Source organism: Primulina huaijiensis, chromosome 10 (assembly GCF_012295235.1).
Source record: "Primulina huaijiensis isolate GDHJ02 chromosome 10, ASM1229523v2, whole genome shotgun sequence".
Classification (NCBI taxonomy): Eukaryota; Viridiplantae; Streptophyta; class Magnoliopsida; order Lamiales; family Gesneriaceae; genus Primulina; species Primulina huaijiensis.
In genome coordinates, this window is record NC_133315.1 from 3,329,646 (window position 1) to 3,350,380 (window position 20,735).

A 20,735-nucleotide genomic window follows, 5' to 3' on the forward strand; every position below is an offset into this window, starting at 1 on the left:
CCATCAGGGCTTGAAGATTTTGTCTTGTATACCGATGCTTCGAAGCTCGGTCTTGGCGCAGTATTGATGCAGCATGGGAAGGTGATAGCATATGCTTCTCGTCAGTTGAAGACTCATGAGAAGAATTACCCTACCCATGATCTAGATTTGGCAGCCGTTGTTTTTTCTTTGAAGTTCTGGAGGCATTTTTTGTACGGGGAGAAGTGCCAGATCTTTACCGACCATAAGAGCCTCAAGTACTTCTTTACGCAGAAAGAGCTGAATATGCGTCAGAGGCGATGGTTGGAGCTTGTGAAAGATTATGATTGTGACATTAGCTACCACCCGGGTAAAGCTAATGTAGTTGCGGATGCATTGAGCAGGAAAGTTGCAGTGATGGCCCATCTGACGGTTCAGAGACCTCTTCAGTCTGAGATGTAGAGGTTTGATCTAGAGGCATATCCTCAAGGTAGAGTTCCCTGTCTATCCACCTTGACGATTCAGTCTTCTCTCATTGACCGTATTCGCAGTGGTCAGCCAGCAGATGAGCAGTTGGCAAAGTGGAAGCAGAGAGATGAGGCCAAAGACAGTGTCTTGTATTCAGTTAGTGATGGTATTGTGAGATACCGGGACAAGATATGGGTCCCTAGCAGTGATTCTATCCGAGCAGATATTCTATCAGAGGCCCATATGTCGCCCTACTCTATTCATCCAGGGAGTACGAAGATGTACAAAGACCTGCAGTTATTGTACTGTGGCCAGGAATGAAGAAGGATATCAGACGCTTTGTATCCGAGTGCCTGACTTGTCAGTTAGTGAAGGCAGAGCATCAGAGGCCAACAGGTTTGCTCAAGCCTCTTCCTATTCTCGAGTGGAAGTGGGAGAATATTACCATGGACTTTGTTACCGGTTTTTCGAAGTCAGTCAGAGGATCAAATGCTATCTGGGTGATCGTTGATCGTCTTACCAAATCAGCGCACTTCTTGCCTATCAAGACGACTTTCACCATGAGTCAGTATGCAGAGTTGTATATCCGGGAGATAGTCCAACTTCATGGTATTCCAGTTTTTATCGTGTCTGACAGAGACCCCAGATTCACTTCCTCATTTTGGAAGAGTTTGCATTCGACGATGGGTACGAAGTTGTTGTTTAGCACAGCTTTCCACCCTCAGACAGACGGGCAGTCAGAGCGAGTTATTCAGACTTTGGAGGATCTTCCCCGTGCTTGTGTTATCGATTTCTCCGGGAGTTGGGAGTCGAACTTGCCATTAGTGGAGTTCACCTATAACAACAGCTTTCAGTCGTCTATAGGAATGGCTCCGTATGAAGCATTGTATGGTCGCAAGTGTAGATCTCCTGTTCATTGGGATTAGGTAGGAGAGAGAGCAGAGTTGGGTCCAGAGATTATTCAGCAGACTGTCAATGTAGTGGCCCAGATCCGTGACAAGATGAGGACTGCTCAAAGTCGACAGAAGAGTTATGCAGACCAGCGGAGGAGAGATTTAGAGTTCGCCGTGGGCGACCATGTCTTTGTGAAAGTGGCACCTATGAAGGGTGTCATGCGATTTGGGAAGAAAAGGAAGCTCAATCCGAGATTCATTGGACCATTTGAGATATTTGACAGAGTCGGGACACTAGCTTATCGTGTTGCTCTTTCGCCGAATCTGGCCAGAGTACACAATGTGTTCCACGTCTCTATGCTAAGGAAGTCTATGGCAAATCCTTCGCATGTCCTGAACTTTGAGACGTTGCAGCTTACTCCGAACCTGTCTTATGAGGAGAGACCAGTGTAGATCCTAGACAGACAGGAGAAGAAGCTTCGGAACAAGCTGGTTAAGCGAGTTAAAGTCAAGTGGCTTAACCATTCAGAGGAGGAAGCTACGTGGGAGTCTGAGCAAGAGATGAGGAGTCGGTACCCCGAGTTATTCGGTGAGTTTTAATTTCGAGTACGAAATTTCTTTTAAGGGGGGAAGGGTTGTAGAACACGTAAATTAGATTACGTATAAGTCATGCATAATTCTAGTATTTATATTAAAATGATTTTATTACATGAGTATTTAAATTCTTTTCTTTAAATTTATTTATATAGTTAATGCAGTAGTTTAATTACTACCTTTTCAGTTAAATAAGAGAGGCCGGACTGGAGTTGGAATAAAGAGATAAATTTTAATATTTGGAAAACATTCTTAGAATTATTTAAGATAAATAATAAGTTAATTTATTGTAAAAAAAAGGTTTAGGGAATTAATTAATTAATTAGAGATAAGTAGTAAATAAATTCTTTTAGGTTCAATAATTTAATTAAAAGCCTAAAATAAAATATGTGACCAATTGAGACAAGTTAATCTAGGCTTATTTTATTTAAGAAATTATAACTTAACATGGTAGTAATTTAATTTAAAGAATTATCCATGCATGCAAAATAATGGTATTCCTTAATTAATTTATTTATTCATTAAAATATTTAATGGGTAGATCAAACTTTAAAGAATTAAAATACAAGATTTAATAAATATTTTCCCTCCATTTTTATTTAAAATTTCGGCCACCCCTATGAGATTTAATTAATTTGTCAACTCTCCTTTTTTTTTAATATTTCACTTGTTCCTTTCCTTATCCAATTTTTGGGAGATAAATCCCTCAACTTTAATCTTCAATAATTAAACAATTAAGCAATATTCTCCCTTATTTTGCAAGCTCAAAATCGGCCCTCCTTTAATTTTGAAAGATTATTTTTAGTTGGATAATTTATTTCTTAACTATCTTTCCCTTAATCTTTTCAAGGTAGATATTCTCCCCACTTTTAAATCTCTACCAAATAATTAATTTAAGCTATTTTCTCCCATGTTCCTAGACCCAAAAATCGACCAAGTGCACCCTCAATTATCCTTCAAAAAAAATCTTTTGATATCATATTATTTCCTTATCTCTCAAATTCAAAGATAGCAAGATTGATTCCCTTCCATTTATCTTGCAACCTCCCATTATCTCCCTAGACTCCCTCCCCACCATCATCACCGAAATTCAGAGCATATTGAGAGAAAAAAAACGTGAGGAGCTAGGGAGGAAATCTAGTAGAAAACAAGAAACAAAAGAAGAACACTCTGTCTCCTCCGCGTCGCGTCGTCGCTCGTTTGTTTTTCCTTTCAAAAACAAAATATCCAGGCATGCATATACCATCCCTTGCTCTTCAATCAAGTCGTATTTACAATTTTTTTACAAACCATCATGTGTGCATGAATCATGAAAATCGAAACCATGTCAAGAATTTTCGAAAAAAAAAAAAGAAAAGTGTGCAGAATTTCGGCTCTTCACTTGTGCACCTCACGGGCTTGGCTTGTTTCTGATGTTTCAGGTGTTGGCTCGACCCTAGGCTCCCAAGGCTGCATCTAGACATGTACTAGGACATGTTAGGACCATGTTGGTCCATTCGTTCAGTCCCGCACACGCTGGAAACTTGCATGTGACAGCAACACCCCAAATGTGTCCCTTTGAGTCTCGATTTTTATGGTTGTTGTCAAGGGAGAAAGTTCTTGATCTTGGCTGCCCTAGGGACCTATAGTCATGGTTGGAACACTTTCCTATCATGTCTAAGACGTGACCAAATTGCCCTTTTGAGGCTTGGTCCATGGTGGAATCGGTTTTTAAATCAAAAGAAACAAGAACAGCCCCTCCCCTTCGGCCCTTCATTTTACAGCAAGTGGAGTTCGATTTTTGTGGTGTGGTGTGAATCTTGGTTGGCTCCGGGCCCATAGCCATGGTTCATACCATACCTCTTGATGTCTAGATTGTGCCATGGTCAATCAAATGGCCACTGGAACGACACGGGACAGCAAAGGAAGCAATATACCCCAAGCACGCAAGGGTGCCTCTCGGGTGGACTTTTCGGTTGGTTTCGGGTGTGGTTCGAATTGTGGCTGGCCTTGGGCCCTTAGCCATTGTTCAAACCTTTCCTTAGGATGTTGGTAAGAGGTTCTGGTCGGTGGTTCAAGCCCCAATAGCCGTTAGTCTCGAAAACGATACAAGAAATCGAAGGCACAGCTGCTGTAATTTTTGATAGCAAGCGTGCTGCAGTTCAGAGGCGAGTTCCGGGTTCTTGGTTGGCTTTTAGCCTATGGCCTTGGACTGGACAGTGCCTCATTGAGTTAGAAAGGTCATGTTTTTGTCCGTTTGTGATTCAGATCATTTTAGAGGTCGTACGAGAATTTACGGTGTAATATGCCAAAGTGACTCTCGAAAGAGCGTTTCACGTTTTTGGCCTCCATTCACTAAATTTCGAGTACTGTAAATTTAGGAGCATTATTTCATCATTTTTAAGAGTATTTTAATCATGACTAAACGTTGGTTCGGTGTTGGTTCGGGTTGGCTCGGAGTCATGATTAAATACTAAGTTAGTGGACGTAATTGTCTCGTTTTTGGATTCAATTACAAAGTTTGGTCAAGTAAATCATTTGCATATTTTTCATGACATAATTAGGTCGCAGCGAGCCTGGAAACGGTCCAACCCTTATGGTAAAATTTATACATGATGTTTAATTTTGTATTTAATTATATTACCTGCAAAAATGTAAAATATTCATTTTGAGATTTATGCGATATTGCTTGTGGTCACTTTACTATCATGGGATTTTACTTCACCCGGTCGTCAGTTACCGGTCAGTTTAGTTTTGTACCACCCAATATAATGTGGTATTAGTCTGATCAGACGATTAGTATTTCACCCGGTCGCTAGTTACCGGTCACGGTCGTCAGTTACCGGTCAGTTCAGTTCAGGGGCCACTTGCGTATAACATAATCTCAACAGAAAATTATTACACGTTATTTTATGACAGGACTCTACGGAGCAAACATTTCACTTACTACATTCAGTTCAGTTCAGTTCAGTTCTGCACGTAATATCAATTATTCATGATGAGATTTTCAGTTCAGTTATGCACGCATTTCATTTACTCATGACATGATATTTTCACCTTGCATGCGATTTTATTATTATTACTTGTTATTTACGATATATGCATGCTGAGTCTTTAGACTCACTAGACTTGATTGTTGTAGGTACCGATGAGGTCGGGACCGAGGGCGGGGACCAGTGAGCTAGCTTGGGTCGGCAGTAGTGGAACCCGTGGACCTCATTTTTAGCATTTACTATTTTTAGGCTCAAACATTTTTCTCGTTGTTGGATTATTTTAAATTATTATTTTGCAAACAAACATTTACTTCCGCTGCTATTTTGAACATCAAACTTTATTTTATCAGTTTATTTATGAAAGAGGCATTTTAATTAATGAAAAAGAAAATTTTTAAATTTTTCCGCAAATTTTCAAGTACGAATTTAGAGGCCTCTACATATTATGTTAACATTTCATGTTCGCAATCTTTATTTTGATGTTAACAAAACTTACTGTTTTGTTTCTAATGAATTTATCCAAGTGCACAAAAAGTTGAAAACTGATTAGGCTTCGAAAGCCAAAACTGAAACTATCAAGACGAAAACTGAAAGTACCAAAAGATTTTCCAAACTGAACCATTCCAACTGAAATATCAAAGACCAGTTCAGTTGATAGGTAGTTCAGCAGAAGACCTTCAGAAGCTCGGCCAGCTAATGAAGAGTTCATCTGATGAAGAGAACAACTGACCAGTTCAACTGATTCAGTGAAATCAGTCCAACTAACAAGTCAACTGATTTCACCACATTAGTTCAAGGCCAGTTCAACTGACCAATTCGGAGCATCAGTTAGGGGCCAATTAGATTGCAGAACACGACAAGCTTATCTGAGTGGAATCCAGCTGTGCACAAGGTTATAAAAGCAATTGTCCGATCAAAGGACAATAATGAACGTTGCGGCATAACTTAAAGTCGAGACGTTCCAGAATGACTGTCAGAAAGGACAAGACACAAATATCGAGGAACAGGTTCAAACTGAAACAAATGTATTTGATGAGTCTTGATGAACGATCACATAGCATCTGTAAATACAAGATCAAGACCATCAACAAGAGCGTGTGAAGATCAGTAAGGAGAGAAAAATAGGGCATGCCATCAGCTTAGTTAGAAGCACAATTCTCTCAGTGTGTGAGAACACTTTCGTGTTATATTCATAGATCAGTTCTCACACATGCACATATCATCACTCATATATACACAGAGAATAGAGCATATTGAAAAGCTGAGTGGGTCTTGCACAAAGACAATAAACTTGTTTATGTAGTCTTTGCATATGAGACATTAAACAATATGCTGATTGTGAGGTGCTGCCTACAATCTTGAGTGCTAGGAGTTCAGTTAGGCAGCAACGTAAGTTCTAAGCTGAATGGATTTGTACAAGGTGTTGTATAAATCAAAGTCTTCTAGTGGATTCTATCCGAGGTGGTAGAAGAGGTGACATAGGAGCAATTGAAGTCTCCGAACATTCATAAACATATCTTGCGTATGTAACTGTTTAACGTTTGTTTTTTAAAACTGACTTGATTAGTTCGAGCTAATATCAGTTCAATTTTTACCATAACTGAACTGATACAAGCAAGAACGGATCCCTCTTATTTCAGTTAATCATTTTACACAAGTTAAAAGTTTTAAACTAATCAACTTTCTAAACGAATGATTACTTCGGGTAGTTTTCTCTTGGTTTGAATACCAAACTCGATTTAATGCATCGGTGCTTACATTCTTATAACACGAGCTATTGCAGCTAATTGAGAATATTGTGTTTGAAGCACCCTCACAAGTGCCTAGAACAGATCCTATCAATTGATATCAGAGCTAGCTATTCTAAGAAGAATATTTTAAAATTGATATTTTAAAATATGTTTAAAAATGATATTTAAAATGGCTTTCAAAATCCTCTTAAAAATTTTATATGTGTTCACCGTGAGAAGATAAATATCTTTGGATCTGCAACTAATATTGTAGCCACTTCTCTCGACTCCGTATTTGTTGTTTTAGATGTCACGCCCCGAAACTCGGGATTTGACACCGGCGTTGTTTAACAATCACACAATTGAAACAACCAGCCTCGTAGCATAGTATAAACCGAAAACCAGTTTATTATTCATAACTCCTCAAAAAAACAACTGTCTTTACAACTGAAATAAAATAAATTTGCGGAAACGTCTAATCTAAAATTTTAAATTTCTAAAACTCAAAAAAAAATAATCCTGTCTACTAATCACCATCCCCAAAACTGTTCCGATTCTTCTTCTTCTACCTATTCTTCGGATTTATCTGGGAAAGGTTGTAAGGGGTGAGTATTTTGGGAATACTCAGTAAATGGGGGAATTATCGAACACCACATAAAAATTTCATATTTTCGAAATAACATATATTTACAGCATGCTTTTCATAATTTTTAACACTGCAATTTTTCACCTTTCATGGTTTACTGACGTCAGTCCCTAAGTTTTAATCCTCTAAGGGGGCGAGACCGTAAAACAGTTCTATCCCACTGTTAAGGGCCATATGTTGGAATTCCACCCATTTTCAGGGAATCCTCACAGTGTTCTCACAAAAACGTAACAAGATTTTAAAAAAAAACGTAGACGGTGTTCGACCGCATTTTTTTTTCTTTAAAAAGAAAAACACATAACCCAAAAATTTAAACTTTAAAATTTGCCCACTTACCTTAAATTCTTGATGCAAAAATTACGTGAATAATTAGGGTTGCTTGCACAGGAATTCTCGAAATTCCTACTTCCACGGCTGGACGGCGGCAGCGCTTCGCTGTGCTCGAAAATTCCTATGGAGACTAGAGGAGATTTTCGAAATTTTTTGAGAGAATTTGGGTGTGATTTTTCGAAAACTAGGGCCCTTCTATTTATAGGAGTTGGCTGCTATCGTGATAGTGCGTTTGAACTGTGAATCAAATCTAGAATCATGATGTATCCGTGATCTAGGTAGATATTCGAAATCTCCTTCTTCCTTCCCCACCTAATTTTCGAAAATTCCTAGTATATATTGTTAGATTTCGAATTCTATTATCTCTTATTTGATCTTTTATCCTGGTATCTCAATATCAACCTAAATCTTAGATATTTATCTGCTTATTTTCAAAATTCATTCTTTAATTCCTTAGATTGAGATAAATTTATTCCTACCAAATTTTCAAGTTTAAAATAGATAATATTATCTTAATCTCGAGCTTTATAATTCTGTACACGATAAAATTATCTACACAACTTAGATAACCTTAAAACAAATCTTATATTCTGAATGATTTAAATATTAATATCCAAGATTACACCATCAAATTATTAACCTGATATTAAACTGATATGATCACGATATTACAAAATCTCGGGTTTTACATCCCTCCCTCCTTATGGGAAGTTTCGTCCTCGAAACTTGGGTTGGCTTGGTCTATGAAGAGGTACGGGTATTGGTCCCTCATCCTTTCTTCTAGCTCCCATGTGGCTTCTCTTTCCGTGTGGTTAGACCATTGCACCTTGACGTAAGGAATGATTCGTCGTCTTAGTACTTGATCCTTGGTGTCCACAATTCTAATGGGAACTTCTTCGTATTTCAGCCCTTCTCCCAAGTTACTTTCGATCATGAGTGGTTCTGCTTCCAACACGTGACTTGGGTCCGAGATGTATTTCCGTAGTTGAGACACGTGGAACACGTTGTGTATTCTAGACATGTTTGGTGGCAGTGCCAATCTGTATGCTAGCGTGCCCACTTTTTCCAAAATTTCAAAGGGTCCCACATAACGAGGGTTCAGCTTCCTAGCTTTACTGAATCGGACCACTCCTTTCATAGGCGAGACTTTTACGTAGGCCTTCTCGCCAATATTGAATTCCACTGGCCTTCTTTTCAGGTCTGCCCAACTCTTTTGTCGATCTTGAGCTGCCTTGAGTTTCTCTCGGACTACTGTAACCTTGTCTATTGTTGTCTGTATGAGTTCGGGTCCTACTATTACTTTTTCTCCCACTTCATCCCAATATAATGGTGATCGGCATTTCCTCCCATACAGGGCTTCATATGGAGCCATCCCAATACTGCTGTGATAGCTGTTATTATAAGCAAACTCGATTAATGGTAGGTGATTGCTCCAATTGCTACTGAATTCTAGAGCGCAGGCTCGCAGCATATCTTCCAAAGTTTGAATGGTCCTCTCGGTTTGGCCATCGGTTTGTGGATGATAGGCCGTACTAAGTGTCACTTTTGTTCCCATGGCTCCTTGGAAGCTCTTCCAAAATCGTGAGACGAATCTTGGGTCTCTGTCAGACAGGATGCTCACTGGTACTCCATGAAGTCGTACAATATTATCCATATACAGTGTGGCCAACTTGTCCAGATTGTAGTTCATACAGACGGGTAGGAAGTGTGCGGATTTTGTAAGTCTATCTACGATTACCCATATTCCGTTCTGCCCTTGCCTTGACTTTGGTAACCCTACCACAAAGTCCATGGAGATATGTTCCCATTTCCATTCAGGTATTTCCAGGGGTTGCAATAATCCTCCAGGTCGTTGGTGCTCTGCTTTGACCTGTTGACACACTTGGCATTTAGCGACAAATTCTGCCACGTCTCTTTTCATTCCATTCCACCAAAAATTGCTCTTAAGATCTCTGTACATTTTTGTACTCCCTGGGTGGACTGAAAATTTGGACTTGTGTGCTTCTGACAGTATTTCTTGGCGAAGGTTATCGCTGTCTGGTACACACAGTCGTCCTTTCATCCATAAGACTCCTCTGTCATCGATTTGTAGATCTTGAGACTTCCCACTTTCAACTTGTCCCTTGAGTTTTGTTAGCTCAGGGTCTCGGTCCTGGTTTAACTTTACAGTCTCTTGCAGACATGGCCTCGCGGAGAGTGAGGCCAGGGTGATCTTGCTCTCATTTTTCCGACTCAGAGCATCGGCCACCTTGTTTGCTTTACCCGGGTGGTAACTGATAGTCAGATCGTAATCCTTCAGAAGTTCGATCCACCGTCTTTGCCTCATGTTAAGTTCCTTTTGGGTGAATAGGTATTTAAGGCTCTGGTGATCTGTGAAAATTTCGCACTTGGCGCCATAGAGATAGTGTCTCCATATTTTTAAGGCAAACACGACTGCTGCTAGCTCCAGATCATGCGTAGGGTAGTTTTGCTCGTGCTGTTTCAACTGCCTTGATGCGTAGGCGATCACTCTTCCTTCTTGCATGAGCACGCATCCAAGACCTTCCTTAGATGCGTCACTGTAGATGGTGAATTCCTTATCTTCCGTGGGTAAGATCAGTACTGGCGTAGATGCGAGCTTTTCTTTTAATGTCTGAAAACTTTTCTCGCAACTTTCGTCCCAGACGAATTTGGAATTCTTCTGAGTGAGTTTCGTCAGTGGTATGGTGATCGAAGAAAAACCTTCGACGAACTTCCTGTAATAACCTGCTAGTCCAAGAAAGCTCCTGATGTCGGTGGCGTTCTTAGGTTTCGGCCACTCTGTAATTGCCTCGACTTTCCTGGGATCCACTGATACTCCTGCTTCAGAGATTACGTGTCCTAAGAAGGATACACTTTTTAGCCAGAACTCACATTTCTTAAACTTAGCATAGAGCTCCTTTTCTCTCAAAGTCTGAAGTGCAATGCGCAGATGCTCTTCGTGATCTCGCTCGTTGGAAGAGTAGACGAGGATGTCGTCAATAAATACTACTATGAACTGATCCAGGAATGGTTTGAAAACTGTGTTCATTAGGTCCATGAAGGCTGCAGGTGCGTTGGTCAGCCCGAAAGGCATCACTGTGAACTCATAATGTCCATATCTTGTCCGAAAAGCTGTTTTGTGGATATCTTCCGCCCTGACCTTCAGTTGGTGGTATCCCGTCCTCAGATCCAGTTTCGAAAAGACTGCGGCTCCTTTAAGCTGATCAAATAGGTCGTCAATCCTCGGGAGGGGGTACTTGTTCTTGACAGTGATCTTGTTTAGTTCTCTATAGTCGATGCACAACCTCATACTCCCATCTTTCTTCTTTACAAAAAGTACTGGTGCTCCCCATGGGGAAACACTAGGTCGAATTTGCTTTTTGTCCAGCAATTCTTGGAGTTGCTCTTTTAGCTCCTTGAGTTCAGCTGGCGCCATCCTGTAAGGTGCTTTAGAAATTGGAGCTGCACCAGGAACTAGATTGATTTCGAACTCCACTTCGCGGTCCGGGACTATCCCTGGGAGTTCTTCTGGAAAAACATCCGGGAACTCACATACTATTGGGATGTCTTCTATCTTTAGTTCGGCCTCTCCTTGCACTTCGCTAACCATTGCTAGGTAGATATCTTCTCCGGATTTCATTGCCTTCCATGCTTGGGAAGCGGAAAGGAGTGATTTCCGTTCCTTGGATTTACCATGATACACGATCTCTTCCTGATTCGGGGTTCGGAGTTTAACTCTTTTCCCTTTACAGTCCACTATTGCATTGTTTTTGGCTAACCAATCCATCCCTAGGATGATGTCGAAGTCGGCCATGACTATTTGTATTAAGTCTGTGCTGAATTTCTGATTACCGATACTGATCAAACAGTCTCTGTGGATCTCGTGAGTTTCGATGGCCTTATTTGTAGGTGTGGCTATTCGAAAAGGTTCGGCTAATAATTCGGGCTTAAGTCCTAGTTTCTTAGCGAGTCTCTTAGATACAAATGAATGCGTGGCACCACAATCAAATAACGCATAAGCAGGCACTTTTTGAATAAGAATGGTACCTGACACGACTTCAGTGGCGTCGTCGGCCTCTTCTTGAGTCATAGCAAAGACCCTAGCGTTAGGCTTGCTTTCCTTTGGCTTGTTGGGGTTAGCTCCTGTATTTGGCCATGTTCCCTTGTTGGGCCCGGCTGCTTGGTTGGCAGCAGTAGGACATTCAGCAATTCGGTGTCCCGCTTTTCCACATCCGAAGCATACACCACTGTTTCTTCGGCATTCTCCCAGGTGTCGTAAGTGACAAGTTGGGCAAGGCTTAATATCCTGGTAGCTTGATGTAGGCGAAGGTCCTTTTGATGGTCCACCGGATTGGTTAGGCTTCTTGAAAGTCTGATTACTGCGTGAGGACTGACTAATCATGGGCCTTTTGTTCTTAAATTCCTTCTTCCTGCGCTGGATGTCAGTTTCAGCTCGGATAGCTGCACCCATTAGACCTGAAAAATTCGCGGGTTGGTAGACTGCTAGGGCCGATTGGATCCTGCTGTTCAATCCCTTTTTAAAACGGTGCAATTTCAAAACTTCGTCCGCCATGATTGCCGGAGCATAAGATCCAAGGGCATTAAACTGGGAGGTGTATTCCACAACCGACATATCCGGAGTTTGAGTGAAGTTTTCGAACTCACTTAGTTTCTGCAGTCTGACCTCGGCCGGAAAATACTGTTTCAGAAAGGCTTCTCGAAATCGCTGCCAAGTCGTTGGTCCTGCAGCTGTCATGGCTGGCGAGATTGCTTCCCACCATTTTCCCGTTTTATCTTCTAGGAACGGCACAGTCACGTCCACTTTCAGTGCTTCGGGAACTTCCAATAGTCGCAGCTGCGTCTGTACACTTTTTAGCCAGCTCTGGCTAACTTCAGGGTCAGCAGCTCCACTGAAAGTTGGACATCTATTCTTGCGGAGTGACTCATAGTGGAACTTGATTCCATTTGGTGGTGGAGGTGGTGGTGGCTGATTGACGTTCTGATTTCCCAACCCTTGCAGTGTTGTCGCTACAATGGTGGCTATGGCCATAAGATCAGCTCGGCTTAAGTTGACTGCAGGCGGGGGTCCATTTCCCTGTCCATCCTCCTGTCTACCTTCACGGTCGGTATTAGTGTAACGCGGGTTGCGGTTCTGCCTCGGGGGTCTGCCGGCCATTTCCTACAATCGTATCGCAAGTTCTAAGAATTTGTACGAGTAAAGTTCATACAATAGATTGTGCTGAAATAAATTGAAATCAATGAATCAAATAAAACAAATTTTTATTGATTTCTCAAAAGAACTAAAATGAACATGACCAATCTAAAAGAATTAAAAGTCGTACTGAATAAAATAGCAACAACGGAAAAGTAAAATAAACTCCTAGAACAAAATCACTAAGACATCCTAGCCTAATCCTCTATCTCTCCATCCCCAATGGCTGCTATAGGCTCCTCAATCTCTATCGGCTCTTCCTCTTCCGGTTCTTCCTCCGGCTCTCCTTCCTGAAGTAGCTCTACCATATGAGTGAGATGGGCATTCTCTGCATTAAGCTGGGCCACTTGTGTCTTCCATCCCTGAACGTCTGCCTCTGCCTCGTCCAACATATCAATGGTAAGCTGGTGGCGCAGTTCGTAATCCCTCTTATTCTGCTTGATCTTGTTCTTCAGTACCTCACCCTGTTGAGCCAGATGATGGTTCACCTTTGAAATGCTGTTTATAGCCTCACTTAAATTCTCCAGTCTCTTTTTGCTCCTGGCATTTTGCTGTTTTTCTTCTTCTAATTCCTTTCGGTATCGGTCGATGTCTTCGTGCAGCTTTCTCTCTCGATGCAAGCCGTGTTCTATGCCATCCCTCAAGTCCATGTTATCTCCTCTTACCAACTCTCCCTGGTAGATAGCGTTGTTAAGCTGGGTTCGTATTACCTCCTTCTCTGTGGCTAAGATCGCATTCTCCCGTCTTCTCTCACCTAGTCTGGCTCTAAGGCGCTTTATCAGGCGCGACTGATTATCAATGGCTAGCTGCTTCATGTGGATTGCAGCTTGGGCACGAGTGCAGAATTGGGGAGACATTTCCTGAAAAAAAGAAAAGAAAATGCTCAAAATATCATAAATATGATAAAATATCAGGATAGAGTAAAGTACTGAAAATTAAAAGTTTCTTCGAAAATTCCCAAAATAGAAAGTTTTAAGATAGACATATGGATTCGAAGAGTATATCGAGAGGATTTCAGATCAGTTGACGGGACCGAATTCGGAGTTTCCTACGAAAAAAAATCAAAGGGCGTACGCTGGCGGGTTGACTCGCTGACTCGGCCGAGTTGACTCGCCGGGTTGACTCGCCGGAGTATGGTTGGAGCAAACGAGTAGGACGGCGACGGGGTGAGGGTCACGGAACCGGTGGTGGCACGGCCAGAATCGGTCGAAAAACTACTTAATTTGGCCGGAACTCGCTCAAAATCGGCGGACTCACTTGAATTTGGGCGTTTCCGATCGGTTAATCCGATCATGAAATTGATTGTTGAGAAACGTTACCCATGCATCGTATATTGTTTGCGTAAATTTAATTGAAAATCGTAGTAGGATTGGTAGGGTAATTGGACGAAATACTTTTCGGGTTAGGGTTCGTATGGCAATTTCGTAGATCTGAAATTCCGGTTTCACACGAACACGAAATCTAAAATTGTTTGAGGGCTTTTCTTCGTCTCATCGAGGCGGTTCGGGAAATGGTCGCCTATCGAAGAAAGGTTATCGGAGGCGGCCGGAATCGGAGGAAACGCGGCGCGCGCGCTAAGGCCTTGTTTGGCCGGAATTTCCGATTTTTTTTTTTTTTTTTGAAAATTCGCTTTTTCCCACTCGGATTATGAACCTGGCGGCTCTGATACCACTAAAATGTCACGCCCCGAAACTCAGGATTTGACACCGGCGTTGTTTAACAATCACACAATTGAAACAACCAGCCTCGTAGCATAGTATAAACCGAAAACCAGTTTATTATTCATAACTCCTCAAAAAAACAACTGTCTTTACAACTGAAATAAAATAAATTTGCGGAAACGTCTAATCTAAAATTTTAAATTTCTAAAACTCAAAAAAAAATAATCCTGTCTACTAATCACCATCCCCAAAACTGTTCCGATTCTTCTTCTTCTACCTGTTCTTCGGATTTATCTGGGAAAGGTTGTAAGGGGTGAGTATTTTTGGAATACTCAATAAATGGGGGAATTATCGAACACCACATAAAAATTTCATATTTTCGAAATAACATATATTTACAGCATGCTTTTCATAATTTTTAACACTGCAATTTTTCACCTTTCATGGTTTACTGACGTCAGTCCCTAAGTTTTAATCCTCTAAGGGGGCGAGGCCGTAAAACAGTTCTATCCCACTGTTAAGGGCCATATGTTGGAATTCCACCCATTTTCAGGGAATCCTCACAGTGTTCTCACAAAAACGTAACAAGATTTTAAAAAAAAACGTAGACGGTGTTCGATCGCATTTTTTTTTCTTTAAAAAGAAAAACACATAACCCAAAAATTTAAACTTTAAAATTTGCCCACTTACCTTAAATTCTTGATGCAAAAATTACGTGAATAATTAGGGTTGCTTGCACAGGAATTCTCGAAATTCCTACTTCCACGGCTGGACGGCGGCAGCGCTTCGCTGTGCTCGAAAATTCCTATGGAGACTAGAGGAGATTTTCGAAATTTTTGAGAGAATTTGGGTGTGATTTTTCGAAAACTAGGGCCCTTCTATTTATAGGAGTTGGCTGCTATCGTGATAGTGCGTTTGAACTGTGAATCAAATCTAGAATCATGATGTATCCGTGATCTAGGTAGATATTCGAAATCTCCTTCTTCCTTCCCCACCTAATTTTCGAAAATTCCTAGTATATATTGTTAGATTTCGAATTCTATTATCTCTTATTTGATCTTTTATCCTGGTATCTCAATATCAACCTAAATCTTAGATATTTATCTGCTTATTTTCAAAATTCCTTCTTTAATTCCTTAGATTGAGATAAATTTATTCCTACCAAATTTTCAAGTTTAAAATAGATAATATTATCTTAATCTCGAGCTTTATAATTCTGTACACGATAAAATTATCTACACAACTTAGATAACCTTAAAACAAATCTTATATTCTGAATGATTTAAATATTAATATCCAAGATTACACCATCAAATTATTAACCTGATATTAAACTGATATGATCACGATATTACAAAATCTCGGGTTTTACATTAGAAACTTGCAGGGTTTTGAGTTCAAGACTGACAGCAGAATAGCTAAACTGATCAACGGATAAGATTTCAGTTGCCAGCCTACCAGTTCAGCTGATCAACAGACGAAAACCAACTACCAGCTGAAATGTTAGATGACTAAGAGCTTAATCCTCAGCAGTTTACCACTGATTCATTGCCATATCATATCAAAGTAGATGATCAATGCGGTTCAGCATCATTTGAGTCCAATTTCGTTAGCTAGACCAGTTAGCCAGCACAGAGATCAAGTCCAAGGCAATTAGATGTTCTTCTGGCAAAGAAACTCAAGATCCATGCAGCATTTCAAAGCGTTCAAGGCTACCAATTATTGGTATATCCAGTTCTATTATATATAAACTGACAGATATTTGATGTTGTTTAAAAATTTGCTATTGTAGTAACAATTTCCCTTACATATGTTGGTCTGCTTAAATTTATGATACAAGGGACGAGTATTTGATTAAATAAACATCATGTTTATCTAGTTACTTTCTATATAACTGAACTGTTATTTTAAAGATTTGTTGACTGAACTTCTTGAACGTTAAAAAATGCTAAAACTTCATTAAACGCGTAAACAATTATATTTTTAAGGGGGAATTTTTAATTCAGTTTTTGAGAGGAAGTTTTAATTGTTTTTAACCGTTTATCCCTCGAACTGAAGAATTCTTTTTATTCATTTAAATATTTTAAATATTTTTAATTCTCACAAAGGGATAGAATTATTAAATGTTTAAAGGTTTTATTTTTTAAAATCGCTTTATTTCAACAAGTTTTGTGATAATAAAAAAGAGAGAGATTATTGAAACATTTCATATTCGTAATCTTGATTTTGTTGCATGTAATTTGATCCGTTTATCGCTCCATTAAAGGTCATCAAATGGTGAGGTTGGGTTTAGTTTCAAACTACGTAAGAGCAAATGCATTATAGTCGTGAATTCATCATTTGTCTACGTGTGAAGATATCATATGTCATATAATCAGTTAATAGTGAGAGGAATATCTTGTCAGAGTAAAACATGTGCATTTTTTAAAAACGTGTCATGTCACTATTATTATTTGAAGATATATCACATTGTTATCGAATTTATATGCAACTCTCAATATACTAATGGTTGTAGATTCGATCGAGATATGTGAGCTGAAGAGACCGTAATGTACGCTAACCATAACTTAAGGTTCTTGCATGCACTATCAACGATACCTAGGGGATCGTGGGATGATGCTACTAGACGCTCTTACCATGATCTGATGTGTGCAATAAGAAATGAATTCTGACATTCGTGATCAAAATGTTGATGAAAAAAATGAGGTTAATTAGGATAAGCCCAAATAAGAATTAATGTTATCATGAATTACATGGAGATGTGAACTCACAGCTAGCTATATCTTTGAAGCATTGAGGGTCACACAAGTATCATATTATGTGTCTCGTTGAGATAATCAAAGTTCAGTGAGTTGAATTGATGACTGTAATTTGATAAAGATCAAATAGAATGTTTATAAAAGAGTTTATAAGATTATTCCATAGGATGGAACACATGAAAGTTAGTTTAACTGTTAATTAAATAAGGAGAGTGGAACTGTTTGTTTTAGTGAAATAGTTCATAAAACTAGCACCTGTCAAAAATGAATCAATAGAAATTTTGATCATTGAAAATTTCAATTTTCATTATATGAACAAGATTTGTATCATTGATACATCGACGCTGTCAGATCATCGATCAATGTTATAATGAGTTCATAATTATTTATTTAGTGAATTTGAAATTTACTAATTAAATAAAAGTATTAGTAATAATGACCACTAATATGTACAAAATTATCATAAAAGATTCTAGAGAGGTCTAGAATAATTAACTAATAAATTAATTAAAGAAATTAAATAATATATACTTATATATACATATACATTTATATGGAGATATAAAGATGTGTATACAAAAATATATCATGCATTATCAAAATTTGATTAATACATGATAAAATAATATGAGAATTTAATTAATGAAAATTAATATTATCAATTAGCTCTCGGTTACCGATCATTCTTTATTATTTATAATACATGTGATATATTATAAATAATTAGTATGTGAGTTATTATTAATATAATAACAAGAAGTACGTGAATTCGACAAGCATACAAACAAATATGACACAAGTTTTAAAAATTAATGATGAGACAAATTTTTAAATAAAATCCCTCATTTTGGATAAGATCTAAAATTAAAATCAAGCCCACTAAAAGAAAAAGTAAAATAAAGTTTAATATTTTCTTATCTTCCATCAACGGTGATTTCATGATGAACGCTACCCGTGGTCAATGTCTGGCTCATATTATTGGGAAAGTCTGGACGCCAAAAAGTTGTGATTTCCTCCAACATATTTGATCTGAACTACATGGAACTCCCATGACTTCAGCTCATATTATTAGTAATTCTCATGGCGACCGTCCACTAACGTTCAAAATTCATGGGTCAGGCTCGATACGTGAGGAAAAAAGGGATCATATTATTGAGCCATCCTCAAATGTGAGACAAAATTACGTAAGGACCGCAAGAAGTTGCAATTGGACTCTACCTTTTGGAAATTATGATTGGATGATATTATTCGTGATCATAATTTAGCAATTGGGTCTTACGTACTCATTAAAAAAAAATTGGATTTCTCGTTTTCATCAGAGGATGGTGAAAATATCATAATTGTGGGAGGCAATTCATAAAAACAAAAATCGATATTTTATGTCTTACAAAATGTTTTAAAACAGTCAGTAACATTTATTATGTTTCTATTTCAATATATTTACGATGTCATCGCGAAATCCATTCATGTTATACTCGATTAAAACAAGCTAACCGGACCTAACTACCATGATTGGCTAAGAAACATAAAAATCGTATTAAACTACAAGGAAATAGTATATGTGCTCAAGAAAGCCCCTCCGAAAGAGGCTTCTGCCAATGCCCCCACTGAGGAATTGACTAAGCTTGAGAGATGATGAGATCATGATCTACAAGCTAACAACTATATACACTTTCTAATGAGTTTCACGATCTTACGTTGCGAGGCAAACCTCATGGTACATGTTGTATATTCAAAGGCTTTATCTTTACAGAAAACACGAGTATACTGATAAAGTCAATGTTACAATTAGATAAAAAAAAAATATTATTAAAATAAAGATTGTATGTACATAAGAGTCAATAAAGTTCGAGTCATAAGTTAGATTGCTGGACACTTACGCTAACACTTAATTCTCGTGCAACCCTTCCCCCTTCTAATTTCCGGTCCATTGTCGTCGAAAAAGGGCATCTCATACTAACATAGGTCCTATTGCATCGATTCGTGGCTTTAATCAAAATATTTGAGCAAGAATTCGTGAAAAATGAATCCTAAAAATTGACATGGGCAAAATCGATTTTTCTTTGTTTTTGAGGAGTTTTCAGCTATAATCCAGAACCTTTGTTTGGGTTTTTTAGGCTTCCGATTATTAGAAATTTTGCCTGCTCGATTTATCTTCGATTATTGAGTTTTGAAGCTCAATTCCAACTTGTATTGGTCGATTGGCGGGATGCCTCGAATGAGAATTCTACCCATTCTATTTTCAACTAATATACCACGCCAATATTGTTTTGGTTGTTTTTTTTGTTATAGTTTCTGAAATTGTGCGACTTTGACGTAAAATTCGATAACTCTAAATTAGTTTGAATATTTAGTTGCGATTATTTGAGTTGCGATAAAATTGGATCGGACCACCTCTTCAAAACAAGACGGAAGAATATTTTTTAGCAGATTCTATGATCGTTTACATTTAACAAAAGTTGGTTGAAAAAATTGATAACAATATAAATAATTAATGAGTTTGATTTTAAAAAGAAACAAAGATCATCAATAATTTTTTTGGTCATTGATGAATGTATTGAATATTTCGAATATTAAATACTTTCCTTCTATTTTATCTATTTTATAGATTTGAATTAATTAATTTATTGTATCGGAGTTAATCGCAAGTATTTTTGAATCCTGTCTGGTCACGTCCAACCCAATTCTTGAATGTTACGTTAATTATTACTCCTTAATTTCCCGTTGTACGATATTGGATTATATGAAGTGGTTGGACAACTCAACCAGCTAATTTGCTATCAAATTCCAACTCAAAATAATGATATAATATACCACAAAAAAAAAAAACAAGATCGAACATCCCTTAAATTATACAATCAATGGATTTAATTAATTTTCCTGCAATTGGCATGTGGGCAATTTTTCTTGGTCGAGAAAAATGTCTTCAATTTCACCAGCATATGATGCAAACTCGCATGGAAACGTGGAGTTGGCATCCACAAGTTAAAACATTTTTTTATATGATGAATAATAATAATTGTTAATTGTCACACATCGATTAGATAAAATATATGTGAGTTGTATATATGAGTTTGAAAAATTCTCCATTCTTGAGCTAGCTTTTGAGGTTGAGTTAGGTTCAAGTTCCAATCTTAACATTGTATCAGAGCTCAGGTTCACCTTTATGTGTTGGATCATCCGTTCTAACCATAGTTGGGTCATTTGTAAACTTCACGCTCCAAATGTTCATTCTTGGGCGTGAGGGGGTGTGTTAGTTGTCCCACATCGGTTGGATAAAATACCTGAGAGTTGTATATATGGGCTTGGATAATCCTCCCCTCTTGAGCTATTTTTTGAAGTTGAGTTATGTCCAAGTTCCAATCTTAACAACAACAACAATAATAATATAATAATAAATATTATTATTATTATTACCACCGTACACTTGACCTAACCACATTTACACCATTGGTTTAATTCTAGAATTAAATAATCTTCTTATTTAATTATTACCTCACAATTTTTTTTTT

General features: G+C 38.4%; 1 protein-coding gene across 1 annotated transcript; it reads right to left on the minus strand.

Moving 5' to 3' along the window:
* Positions 1-9,367: 9,367 nt before the first annotated feature.
* Positions 9,368-12,767, minus strand: LOC140986591 (uncharacterized). The gene is made up of 3 exons (XM_073454893.1): positions 10,484-12,767; positions 9,601-10,336; positions 9,368-9,461 (listed from the first exon to the last, which is right to left on the minus strand). The coding sequence occupies exons 1-3, from the start codon at positions 12,765-12,767 to the stop codon at positions 9,368-9,370; spliced, it is 3,114 nt and encodes a 1,037-aa protein (XP_073310994.1).
* Positions 12,768-20,735: the final 7,968 nt, after the last annotated feature.